This window comes from Salminus brasiliensis, chromosome 4 (genome assembly GCF_030463535.1).
Source record: "Salminus brasiliensis chromosome 4, fSalBra1.hap2, whole genome shotgun sequence".
In the NCBI taxonomy this organism is placed as follows: domain Eukaryota; kingdom Metazoa; phylum Chordata; class Actinopteri; order Characiformes; family Bryconidae; genus Salminus; species Salminus brasiliensis.
The window spans coordinates 21,242,103-21,253,989 of record NC_132881.1 but is presented as its reverse complement, the minus strand read 5'-3'; the positions used below and the strand labels follow the sequence as shown (position 1 = coordinate 21,253,989).

Below are 11,887 nucleotides of genomic sequence, written 5' to 3'. Positions count from 1 at the left end.
TTTTTTAACTAAAGGGGGGGGGGGGGACTACAAATTATTTACAACACTAAGTAAATGTTTCTTCTAATATGTTTCTATTTCTTTCAGAGTTTTATTTAGTTTTATTTCCTAAGTAATATATCTTCTGTAATAATTATATTATAATAAAAGTGCTTCAAATGGTTCTTTATGGAACCAAATTGGTTCTTGTATGACTTGAAGAGAGACTATGAAGAGCCATTTGAAGCACTTTTATTTTTAAGAGTATGGGAAGAATGGGATTTATTCACCAACCACTCTTAAAAACAAGTTTTGCATTAAAACCTGACAATTTTGTATGATGGTCCTGCTATTTTTAACATTCTTATTTGGGATTTCTTGATTTACGAAGGCAGTGGGATCCATCATAAGACCATAGCATTCTACGGTTTATAAAACACCTCATGAATCTGATGGACTATTTTAGAACAAGAAAAGAAATTCTTAAGAAGACATTGGCAAATAAGGTCTATTGTTCATTTTGTAAAAAAAAAAAAAACTAAGCAAATCTATGTACAGTGCTGTTCTTGTACTTTGAACCCATTCAAACCCAAAATATGTAGTGAATACACTTGTTACACTGTACTTTGTAACTACACAATGCCAGGATAAATGGATGCTGAGTCATTGTTTAAAATACCATTGTGGCCGATAACCTTTACCTTCACAGTTAGTGGCACCATTTCTTTGAGGCCACTTCCACTTCTTTTGACATGTTTAGCTGTATTCAAACCAAGTGAAAGTGCAGACCTCAGTTTGGGCTCCAAGACAGGGGATCAGGGAGTAGTAGGGAGGCAGGGAGAGGTTCTCTAGGAGTTTACCTTACCTCCTGCAGGTTTTACCTTCAACCCGCCTCTCTAACACACCCTGTTCAGCTAAGAAAGGACTTCTGAAGAGAATAATCAGATGGGTTCTATAATATTAGAGTAGTAGGTCTGTAGAAAGGCAACAACAAGGCTGGTGAATGCAGCATTATGTCCATTACCTGAGGCAACAAAACCAGAATGATATATGTTAGAATGACGTTGATCGATATGGTGAATATGCTCAATTCTTCAAGTCTTTTCGTAACTAAAGGGGGGAAAAACTAAAATTGAAATGTTTCTTCAAATACGTCTTGATTTTTTTCATTTCCTAAGTAATAAATCTTTTACAATTATTATTACACTATAAAAGTGCTTTAAATGGTTCTTTATGGAACCAAAAGTAGTTATTCTATGACTTAAAGAATAATTTGAAGCACTTGTATTTGTGAGGGATTTATTCACCAACAATTCTAAGAAGAATATTTACATTAAAACCTGCACATTTTGCATTAAGGTCCTGATATTTTCTTATTTGGAATTTCTCGATTTATGAAAGCAGTGGGATCCGTCATTATAAGACCATAGTAGTAAACTACTCTGCAGGAGAAAGAATCAGATGGGTTCTATAAAAATTAGAGTAGTAGTCTGGCTGGTGAACGCTGCATCAGGTCCGTTACCTGAGGCCTGCACAAAGCCCACAAAACCAGTACCTTCAGCTCCAGTGCTTGGACCCCGCCGTAGCCGATCCACTGTTACTTCCTCATGACGTAATTTTAGCCTCTGACGTGCCAGCAGTGACACTGACAATGAAACATTTTGGTTGTGCAAAATAACCAACGACCATATTTGACCATTTTTTGCAGCGGAAACTTGAAAACAATTACTGTACAAGGTAGCTGGCTCCTTAACGACCGCCGTAGGCTATCGCTTGTAGCTAGCGCTAACCGTGATTAGCCAGCCAGGTAGCTGTGGCTAGTGCCTTGCCTCTGAAGTGTCCGGGTTCTGTGTACTTAAGACACCTACTGTCCAGAAAAATCCATTTTAATGTCTGACTTGTCTTTCGGTTTATAGGACAATATGGCAGTCGACTGGCTGGGCTTTGGCTATGCAGCGGCTATTATGTTTGGAGGTTTTATGGGGTATAAGAGAAGAGGTAAGTCATTTAACTAGATAACTAGTCAAACATCGTTCCCTAGCTGTTCAGCTAGCTACCTTTTTAATGTTGGCTTCAGCCGACCCGCTATGAATGTACTGAGAGGATCCACCGCGCAGTATTGGTTTATTTTATTTGGATGCATTCGTGATTTAGTCATTTTAAAATGTTTGCCCACATTGTTTCGCCGCAGGAAGCTTAGTGTCACTTATAGCAGGACTGTTTTTCGGAAGCATATCTGCTTATGGAGCCTACAGAGTCTCTTCTGAACCTCGCGATATATGGACTTCGCTTGGTGAGCCCCCCTGACTGACCCCTTCATTAGAATCAGTGCTTCCCGACTTTCATTGTAATCAATTCCGTCTTCCTTTTTGTTTCTCTTTATTTATTTATGTATTATTATTCAAGCTGCTTCTGGGGCTCTGGCAGTTGTGATGGGAATGAGATTCAAGAAATCTGGGAAAATAATGCCAGCGGGTATTATGGCTGTGTTAAGGTGAGTGCACTTCTGTGACACTGCTGTCGTTGTTGTGTGAACTCTGTTGTTTGGTTAAATATGAAAGGAAGAGATGGCGAGGGAGATGTTTAGCACTAAGAACACTAGGACATGTTAGGATTAAGATTGAAGAGAATATCAGGTAATGTTTATTTTTTGACTTGGCATTTTTTTTTTACCACTAAAACTGTTTAGAGATCATTGTTCTGCTTGTGTAATACAGTTTCTATAGTAAACAAACATATCTGACTTAGATTAAATTCTATTTTCATTAAAAAAATGTTAAAAGTTTAAAATCTTTACATCTCACAGTTATTTGAACTCTTCGCTAGCAAAGTGTAGGTCATCGGTCAGGCTTGTTGCAGCCTTTTTACCCCCAGATTTCTATCTAATGCCAGTGTACCAAAGGTCACTCTGTGTTCTGATTTCAGCCTCCTGATGGCTGTGCGACTGCTGATCCTCTAAAAAAATTGCTAACATGAGCTGTGCTGATGACCAGACTGCAGTGTTCTGTTACTGTAATTTGAAAACATTGCTCTAAATACTGTTTACTAATCGCACACTAATGTATGTACCAATCATGCGACCGTGCCATTTCCTAAAACAATAACACTCACCATGTACATTCCAAATAAAGCTTATTTTTACATCTTTTTATACTTTGGATTTCCTTTATTCTGCTACTGCCAAATATATATAAAACAAACAAAAGAAATGTTGCTCAGCAAATCCCAACTAGGTCATCTATTTAGTGCGCATAATTTCCAAATAATAAAAGTAACGTTTTTTTTTTCAAATGCATTTATTACTAAACAAGCACACATGCAGAGGCAATGTCGAAACTTTTAGAAGCATAAAATTGCAGTAATAGGCCCTTTTTATTGCACTCCCTGCTGACTGCCCTTCCTATCTAGATTATTTGAGAGCATTGTATAATGTAGTGAATACAGAGGCCTATTGTGAAAACTCTTTATCTAGCATGTTCATTATGAGAGGGTTTGCAGATGCCATTTCATAACTCTTCCAGCAGTTAATAGTCAAGTCAATAATTAAGTTGTCTGTACCAATGCAATAATGTCTAAAGCATTAATGGTGGTCCTTAAAACCAGTTCTTCTGATGACTGATGATGTAATCATTATTATGATTTCAACTGTGGGTTAACTGCTATTCAACATATTAGCAACTTAGCTACTTGCCTATACTAAAAGTGCTACTAAGGCCATGTTAAATGTTAATGTATTATGAGAGTATTATTTTTATTCCCCCTCTCATGTAAAGCAAACTGACATTCGCTTTATTGACTTGCGACCGTGAACCTCAGTTTCCTACTTGAACAAATGACTCAATATTTCCATCACAGTTTTTACATAGACTTCATCAGGTGGAGGTCTTCTCTTGCTGCCAGGCTGCAAGAACTTGTTGATTGCTGGTATGGCTTTCATTCTCTTTTGGAATGCCTGAAAAAAGCAGACACATTAAAAAATGGTGATACTGCAAAGGTTTTGTTTGACAAAGGTCAAGAGTTGAATAGGTACTTGTAACTGTACTCTTATTATCTTTAAGTTTTCATTTCAGGCGGTATTTTGACATTTTTGAATGATGTAAAATTTTCTTACAAAACGCTACTAACTTGCACCCGCACACATGATTACATTACACCTGATCTCCTGAATCTTCACTGGCTAAAAAAAATAAATAAATAAGGCACTTCCTTATTCCCTACACATCTTCTCGCTCTCTCAGATCTTCTAGTTCTTCTAAATGTGCCATCATCCAAACTCTGGTGATCAGGCTTTCTCCAGACTCGCTCCTTGACTGTGGAACTCCCTTCCAACTATGGTCAAACAATCTCACTCTCTTTTCATATTTAAATCTAATCTCTCTTGCTTATTATTAACAATAAATTACTTCCTAGTCAGAAAGTGTGAAGAACACACACACAAACTTTATTACTTACATTTTCATCTAGACATTCAAAGTGCTCTTAACAAATCTAAAGGACCACGAGATGTCTCTCTTCTCAATCAGTTAAGGAGCTGTGCAATTGAAAATGTAGTCTTTTATTCTTAATACATCCAGCCACATAATAGATACAGGCTAGTGTGCTGATGTGCAGCGTGACGTCTTGCAAAATCGTATGGGACACAATACAACCTGTCATACCATAAAATGAGGGATGGCAGTTTACAGACACAATATAACAAACGCATAAAACCTCTCATGCACACCCTGCTTCTGGCCGAAGGTTTTGAATATTAGCTAGAATTTCTAAAAACAGTAGGCCACACACTTCTGCTACCTTATATTTAAGCGGCAATATAACATAAGATAGCACTTTATTGATCCCAAAGGAAATTGCAGTATCACAGTAATGTGGGAGAATGAACTTAATAAGCTCGCCGTGATGAAAATGCAGCGTTCATAATACACAGCTGTTTCAGGTTTTAATAATATGTAAACAGAATATTAAATAAAATTATAAAACAAGCACACAGACATTTCAATGCTTATATTATATGTTAAATAATGTTTATCTTTTGCAGTTCACTAACTGTGTTACATAATAGACTTAATAGAACATAAGCACGTCTGACGCCAGACACAATGAAACCTTGAGTAACTGATCCTGTTTTGAAGCAGGCTACAGATCCCCTGTATTATAATAATATAATAATTGAGAACATGTCGGTTGTTACAGGGTGTCCTATAGTCATGCTAACCTATATACTGAGGGCAATATATTTGCTTGGTAACACTGTCAGAAGAAGGTTTTAAAACTTTTTTTTCAATTTTTCAATTTATTGTGGTTTTATAATAAACCACCAGCACTACTACTTGCAGTGCCTTCTTTGCCCAATAACATATACTAGTGCATCTAAAAAACATGCAATATTGTTTAATTTGATCAGAATTACAGTTTCTCAAATTATAATTCATAATATATATCATTATTAATATAATAATTTGGAGTTATAGTAAATGTCCATTTAAGCAGCAACTGTAATGTGTATCTCTCGATGTAGTTCAGCACACGCAACCACAATCATGGGGAAGTCGGCTGACTTGACAGTCACCCAGAAGACGATCATCTGCACCCTTTGCAGGGAGGGTCTTTCTGCATCACAGAAAGACACTGCTGAAAAGGCTGGCTGTTGGCAGAGTGCTGTATCAAAGCTTATTAATGGAAAGTTTTTGCATCCCTAATATCAAGCTTCAATCTGAACAAGAAACCATGTCTGAGAGAGGCCCGTCTCCCTCCACCCATCCTCACCCTCTTCTATAGAGGGACCATAGAAAGCATCCTAAGGAGCTGCATCACTGCCTGGTTTGGGACCTGCACAGCCTCTGACCGCAAGACCCTCCAATGCATTGTGAGGACAGCTGAGAGGATCATCGGAGTCTCTCTCCCCTTCGTCATGGACATTTACACTGCCCGCTGCATCCGCAAAGCAACCCACCCTTCACACAGACTGTTCTCCCTCCTCCATCAGGAAGAAGGTACCGCAGCATCCGGTCCAACACTACCAGACTCTGCAATAGCTTCTTCCCCCAAGCCATCAGACTTCTCAACTCAACTCAACTTCTGAACTGATGTCTTTTCTGTTACATGCACACTCTCTTTCTCTCTCTCTCCAACCATTTACCCCAGATAAAATGGGAAGCATTTTTTGCACAAGCATTTGCACTAATAACTTTACTACCTCACTGGACTCAATATTTATTACACAATGCATAATTTGCACACTACCGGCAATTATTTATTATTCTCTGTCTGTACTGAGTTGTGTTGTCTGTCCGCACTTGTTTGTGTTGCACTTGTGTTTTGTATGCACTGTATGTTGCACCATGGTCCTGGAGGAACGTTGTTTCGTTTCACTGTGTACTCTGTATGTAGTTGAAATGACAATAAAACCCACTTGACTTGACTTGACTTGTCTGGTCTAAGGAGAAAAAGAACTGGACTGTTGCTTAGTGATCCAAATTTGGGAGAGTCTGGAAGAAGAATCCATGACATCTGAAGTCCAGTGTAAGGTTTCTGCAGCTTGTAATGGTTTGGGGTGTCCTGTTATCTGCTGGTATGGGTCTATTGTGTTTTATTAGGCCTGAAGTCTGATTTTATAGCACTTCAACTTCCATCTGTTGACAAGCTTTAAGGAGATGCCAATTAGCTTTTTCAGCAGGGCTTGGCACAAACTCTCTGTACCTGAACCCCCTTAAATAATATGGGGTATCGTCTGGAAGAAGATGAAACACCTGACCCAGCAATTCAGACGAGCTGAAGGCCACGATTTAAGAAAACCTGGGCTTTAATAACATCTCCGCAGTGCCACAAGCTGCATGGCACACTGCATTGATTCAGTAATTTGTGGTAAAGGAGCAAAGTACTGAGTATTTGATTTGCTAGAATTTGTTTCAAGAGCTATAAACCAGTCATTTTGTGCAATGAATATAAAACATGAAAGTTTACCTTCTATTCTTAAGAATCTGGGTGTTCTGCAGCCTCCTCGGCACCCCGTGAATTCACTTATTTACAGTTTCTCTGTACTTTTTTCTATCCCTGGTAACCACACAAATCGAAACTTTCAGCAACCCTCTGGGAGAGTTCTGCCTCTTTTATAACTGGCATTTTAACCCATTCATAGATAAGTCTCAGATGTCACTGTGAGCAGTGCTGAAACTGCTGTACCAAGAGGTGTGCCCTACATATGCCACAGATTCTACATGCAGCTCACCTGGATGTTGGGGAAGGCTGACAGTATTGTGGGAAACAGCTCTTCAAGCATCAGAGAAGCTTCAAAAAAACTGACATCTGCACAGCTCAGCTGTTTACCCACCAGGTACTGAGAGTTCGAGAGAGCCTGAAAGAGCCAATCAGAATACAGGTTTTATAAAGAAGATACATTTTAGAATGACTCTTCAGTTCTGGACCTGGAGGTCCAGCACAGTTCACATACCTTTTCATACGCTGGAAGACTGCAGACTTTGGCTTTGCATTCCAAACTGTCTAGTTGATTCTGCCTTTTTTCTCCTGAAAAGGGCAGTGCCATGATCATGTCCATCATGTCCCTAGCACCCTCAGCATACATGTCAATCCTAAAAGAAATGGAAGGAAAATTACAGTACATTAAATTGGTCTGTATGGTTTCCAGCAGACCTTCTAATGTTCATACTTACATAAATCGCTCCTTAAGATCCTTTCCATAGAGGTTGTATTTCCCAGCTATGTAATTCATGATGGCCTTTGACTGAACAAGCTTCATTCCATCCATTTCAACTAGTGGAACCTGTTGAAATAACAGATCTCCACCTGGAGTTTAGATATGAAATACTCTTAAGAACTCCTTTAAATGGCAACACTGATCATGTGAGTTTCTCCATTACATGCCAATGTCAGTGGTTACTAGCCTGGTCCTGCAGGTTTTATCTCCATCCTAAATCCAACACCTCTTTCAACTGATCAAAATAATATTTAGATGGATGAGGTGGGATTGATTTGTATTATTGCAATATTATGCTTTCAATAATTTAGTTTTTTCTGGGGCAGAATGAGCATACAACTGGGCCAACATAAAAATAATTTGTTTGACGGTACACACCGGATTAGCTAAAATGCAGTACAATGGAAGGTCTGAAGAGCACAGTGTAGATCTGAGAAGGAAAGATTTAGGGATATCTCTTGGAGCCATTTCTAAACACCTGCACATTCCAAAATCATTGGAAACAACTGTACAATTACATGGAAGTACAAGTTAGGTGTAGCCACACGGTCAACCTTAAAAGAGCTCTGGTTATAAGAGACTCAATCATTTGATCCATGACATTAGCTACTCCTTCAGGGGCTTCAGCAGTAACCGTTAGCTGTTTACCAGGGGGGCAGAGCACTGGACATTAGTGGCAACCATAAGTTGTTAGCCAATTAGAGATATATGATGATAGTAAGGGCTGTCTACTGTTACTAAGTAATGTTTAAGAGGTTATTAAACTTGCCCAGATTATGTCAGATTACAATTTGCTCTGGTCCCATCCCAATGCACTGCTGCGCTAAGACTTATAGCAGACTTACAGCTATAAACTTAATAGACTATGGGCAACGTTCAAAGGCAAGCCTAGTCTTTTAGGTAGGGAGGATACTGCTTTACTTTCATGCAACATAGTCCATTGTCTTTCATTGTCAGAGCAGAGTAGTGTAAACTGCTGCTAATAATCCAGAGCAGAGACCAGGCCACAGACAGGCAAGCTGCTTTCAGTCACCACTTAGGCTCAGGTGTATTGAGACCGTGTCTGTGCTTCAAATTAAATCTAACCATTAAAAGAAAATTCAAAAAGCCAAAAATTCAGTCACCATGTTCAAATTGTTACAGAATCACCTCGGACCTAAAGATTACTCTACTCAATATAAGGTCAGTCAATTAGAAAGCAGTCATTGTAAATTAAATTCAATGTTTTACATCTCACCAAAACTTGGATTAGACCAGATGAATATTTAGCATTAAATAAGCAACCCCTGCAGCTTTATTTATGTACACAGCCTGACCTGAGACCACAGCAATCTAAGACCATTACCTAATTTTATATGAGTTACACCTTAGTCAAAATGCACATACATCCCCTTGCTAAAGCATTTACAGACCTACAATTTACAAAAACCTCCCAGATCTATCGACCTCAGTTTACTATCGATCAAACCTAATGGCTAGACAGATTAACCTGCTAGACTGCTAAAGAAATTCCTTTTGATTAGCTTTGGATAATGTAGCACTGCTCAAATATAAAAAGGTGATACAGAAAAGGCTAGGCCCTTGGTACAGAATGTAGAGCTGAAAGGGTGGTTGACCAAGCTGAAAGTATTCTACTAACACCTTTACATATAGAAGCACACTAAGCATATTTGACATCAACAAAAACTAAACTATTCTAGCGTACTCTTTAGTGTGATTTGTAAACCTCAGATTCCAGCTATCTACACCAGCAATGATTTTATGGATTTTATGGACAATAAAACATTTTACACAAAACACTCAACATGTAGTATTATGTTAAACCTGTAGGTCACCTGGTGTGGCTGATATAGAACAAAACTTAGTTACAGAAGAAAGGCTGAAAGCTTATCCTCTTCCACAGCTAGAGCAGGAGAAAATGATCTCTTCCTTAAAAATTCTTGCTCGAGATGCAATTACCTCAAATCTACTTCAAGAAGTACTACCAGTTATACCAGTTATAACCTCTACGTAACTTGTCACTTAGCCTGGGGCAAATACACTTTTTAAACTAGCAGTTATTAAACCTCTGATCAAGAGACCAAATCTTGACCTACTGTTCTGTCTAACTACAGACCTATGTCTACCATTTATATCCCAGATCTTAGAAAAGCTGTGAAAAAAGATGTGATATGCAGGATTTTATTAAACAGTGACAAAACAGAGATTCTCTTCAAAACAGAGATTCTCAAGATGTTAAATACATCTTGGTGCCATTGTTGACTCATCATTTGATCAACACATGGCTAATATAGCTTAGAAACGCCTTAACTCTGCATGATGGAGAAAACTTGTACATGCCTTTATTACTCCAGAGCTAGAATATTGCATCGTACTATTGCCAGGTTGTTCCAGCAGGAACCTCGGTAAACTTTTAACTTTAAAAAGTTCAAAATGCTGCAGCCAGGGTCCTTACTAAAACTAGAACATTTAATCACCGGTTTCCAGTTAAATTCTGTACTGAATATAAATGATTCTACTGAAATATAAGGCTCTACATGGATTCCCTCCCAAAAACCTGCAAGATCTCATTTCCTGATATGAACCATCACAATTACTCAAATCACAGGGTGCTGGCTTCTTACCTGTTCCGAGAATCAGAAAGCTTCAGCAGGGGGAAGAGCCCTGCCAAACTCTGGAAAAACTTTCCGAATAAGGTTCCGGACTCAGATACAGTTTCAATCTTCAAGTCTAGGCACTTACTTGTTGAGTTTAGCTTTTGGTTATTAAAGTTTCCCATTAGAAAAAAGATCCAGGGATTTTTACGGACACAGGGAAATTGTGGTAAACTGCTGGTGCTGTCGTCCCACCGCTTGCATGCCAATACTATTGATCTGAAGTCATATTGCCAAGCATATCGCTAGCTATTATTATTTATATGACTTATTAATTAACTGATATATTATAACTATGGACATGATTCCAGCTATTACTCATCATCATACTTTCACTATTCTTACCAGCTCTACTATGACTAAATCAGTACACCTGAGCATAACAGACGTATGTGATGAGGGTGGTTTTATGTCTTTATGTTTTTGTTGATGTTTTGTTTTATAACTGGAGTTCTGTAAAGCTGCATTGCAACTATATCAGTTGTAAAAAAGAAAAGCTCTATACAAATACATTTGAAGACTTGTAATGAACCTGAAGACACTGAACACTGTGCCACTGTCTACAGTCAAATGAGGTTTACATGTGGTCAAGGACAATGAACCTGAACACACATCAAATGTGGTTGTGAAATGGAAAAAGGTTTCGGAAAGGCTTTCCAAAAGTCTTGACTTTAAATAGGTTTACTGTGCGTAAAAGTCAGGTCTGTATCAGGAGTATCAGTTCAGGAGTCAAAGTACAACTTGCTGAGGAATATGTAACCAAATTTAAGATAGGTATCATTTTGTTCCTGTGTTAGTTTCAGAAAGAAATATACTTGTGCTTCTTGCTTTTTTGTTGCACACTCCTCCTACCCCAGAAAAATAAAAAGCTTTAAGAAATCACTGATGTTGAGCATGAATGTCAATGCAATCTGTACATTTTGCATGTTTTTTCCATGTGTTCCTAAATGCACTCATACAGGTATTCAGGGCTTAATCGATTAGGATTATAGAACAATTCTACACACAAAAATATAATGCATGAGTCATGAAATGAGGAAAACACAAAAGATGTCCAGATGCAGACATGGGTGTGAAAATGAAAGTGTAATAAAACACATTCATGTGAAATGCATCTTTCTGTTAGGGTGGAGCTAAAGCCTGTAGGAGCACAACGTTGATTTTTTTTTCTTTAATGAATGTCTACAGAATATTTAGTAGCGGTTTCAAAAGTATGAGAGTAATACTTACTCTTCACCAGTTTTTGGAATTCCTCTTTGGTTGAAAAAATCACCTCTTCGAACTGTGAATGCAATAAACCAAAGTTACTGAAAACATTACAATATCAGACCCATGCAGCAGCTCTGACAAACACAGACTAGCCTTTTGCAGACCTCAACTCCAGCAACAGCCAGGAGCCACCGTATGGACTCCATTTTCCCTCGTCCATCGAAGTAATACAGCACCACTTTTCCAGACATGGTTTCAGAAATAACGGCTCAAACTGAGGAGAAAGTTGACGACTGCTTCGTCTGCACCTTCAACCGAGCGCAAAGACGTT

General features: G+C 38.4%; 2 protein-coding genes across 3 annotated transcripts; one reads left to right on the top strand and one right to left on the bottom strand.

The window, feature by feature from the left end:
* The first annotated feature begins 1,615 nt into the window (after positions 1-1,615).
* tmem14a (transmembrane protein 14A) lies at positions 1,616-3,127 on the top strand. Of its 2 annotated transcripts, none has more exons than XM_072677604.1 (5): positions 1,616-1,716; positions 1,896-1,977; positions 2,171-2,272; positions 2,386-2,473; positions 2,905-3,127. In XM_072677604.1, the coding sequence occupies exons 2-5, from the start codon at positions 1,902-1,904 to the stop codon at positions 2,936-2,938; spliced, it is 300 nt and encodes a 99-aa protein (XP_072533705.1). In that variant the 5' UTR covers positions 1,616-1,716; positions 1,896-1,901; the 3' UTR covers positions 2,939-3,127. The 2 variants fall into 2 exon arrangements, with proteins under 2 accessions (XP_072533705.1, XP_072533707.1); XM_072677606.1 differs by having other exon boundaries at positions 1,616-1,786.
* Positions 3,128-3,256: 129 nt separating this feature from the next.
* LOC140554510 (glutathione S-transferase 3-like) lies at positions 3,257-11,887 on the bottom strand. Its single transcript, XM_072677603.1, has 6 exons — positions 11,721-11,887; positions 11,578-11,629; positions 7,650-7,782; positions 7,430-7,568; positions 7,208-7,333; positions 3,257-3,931 (listed from the first exon to the last, which is right to left on the bottom strand). Exons 1-6 carry the CDS (start codon positions 11,805-11,807, stop codon positions 3,800-3,802), a joined length of 669 nt encoding a protein of 222 aa, XP_072533704.1. The 5' UTR covers positions 11,808-11,887; the 3' UTR covers positions 3,257-3,799.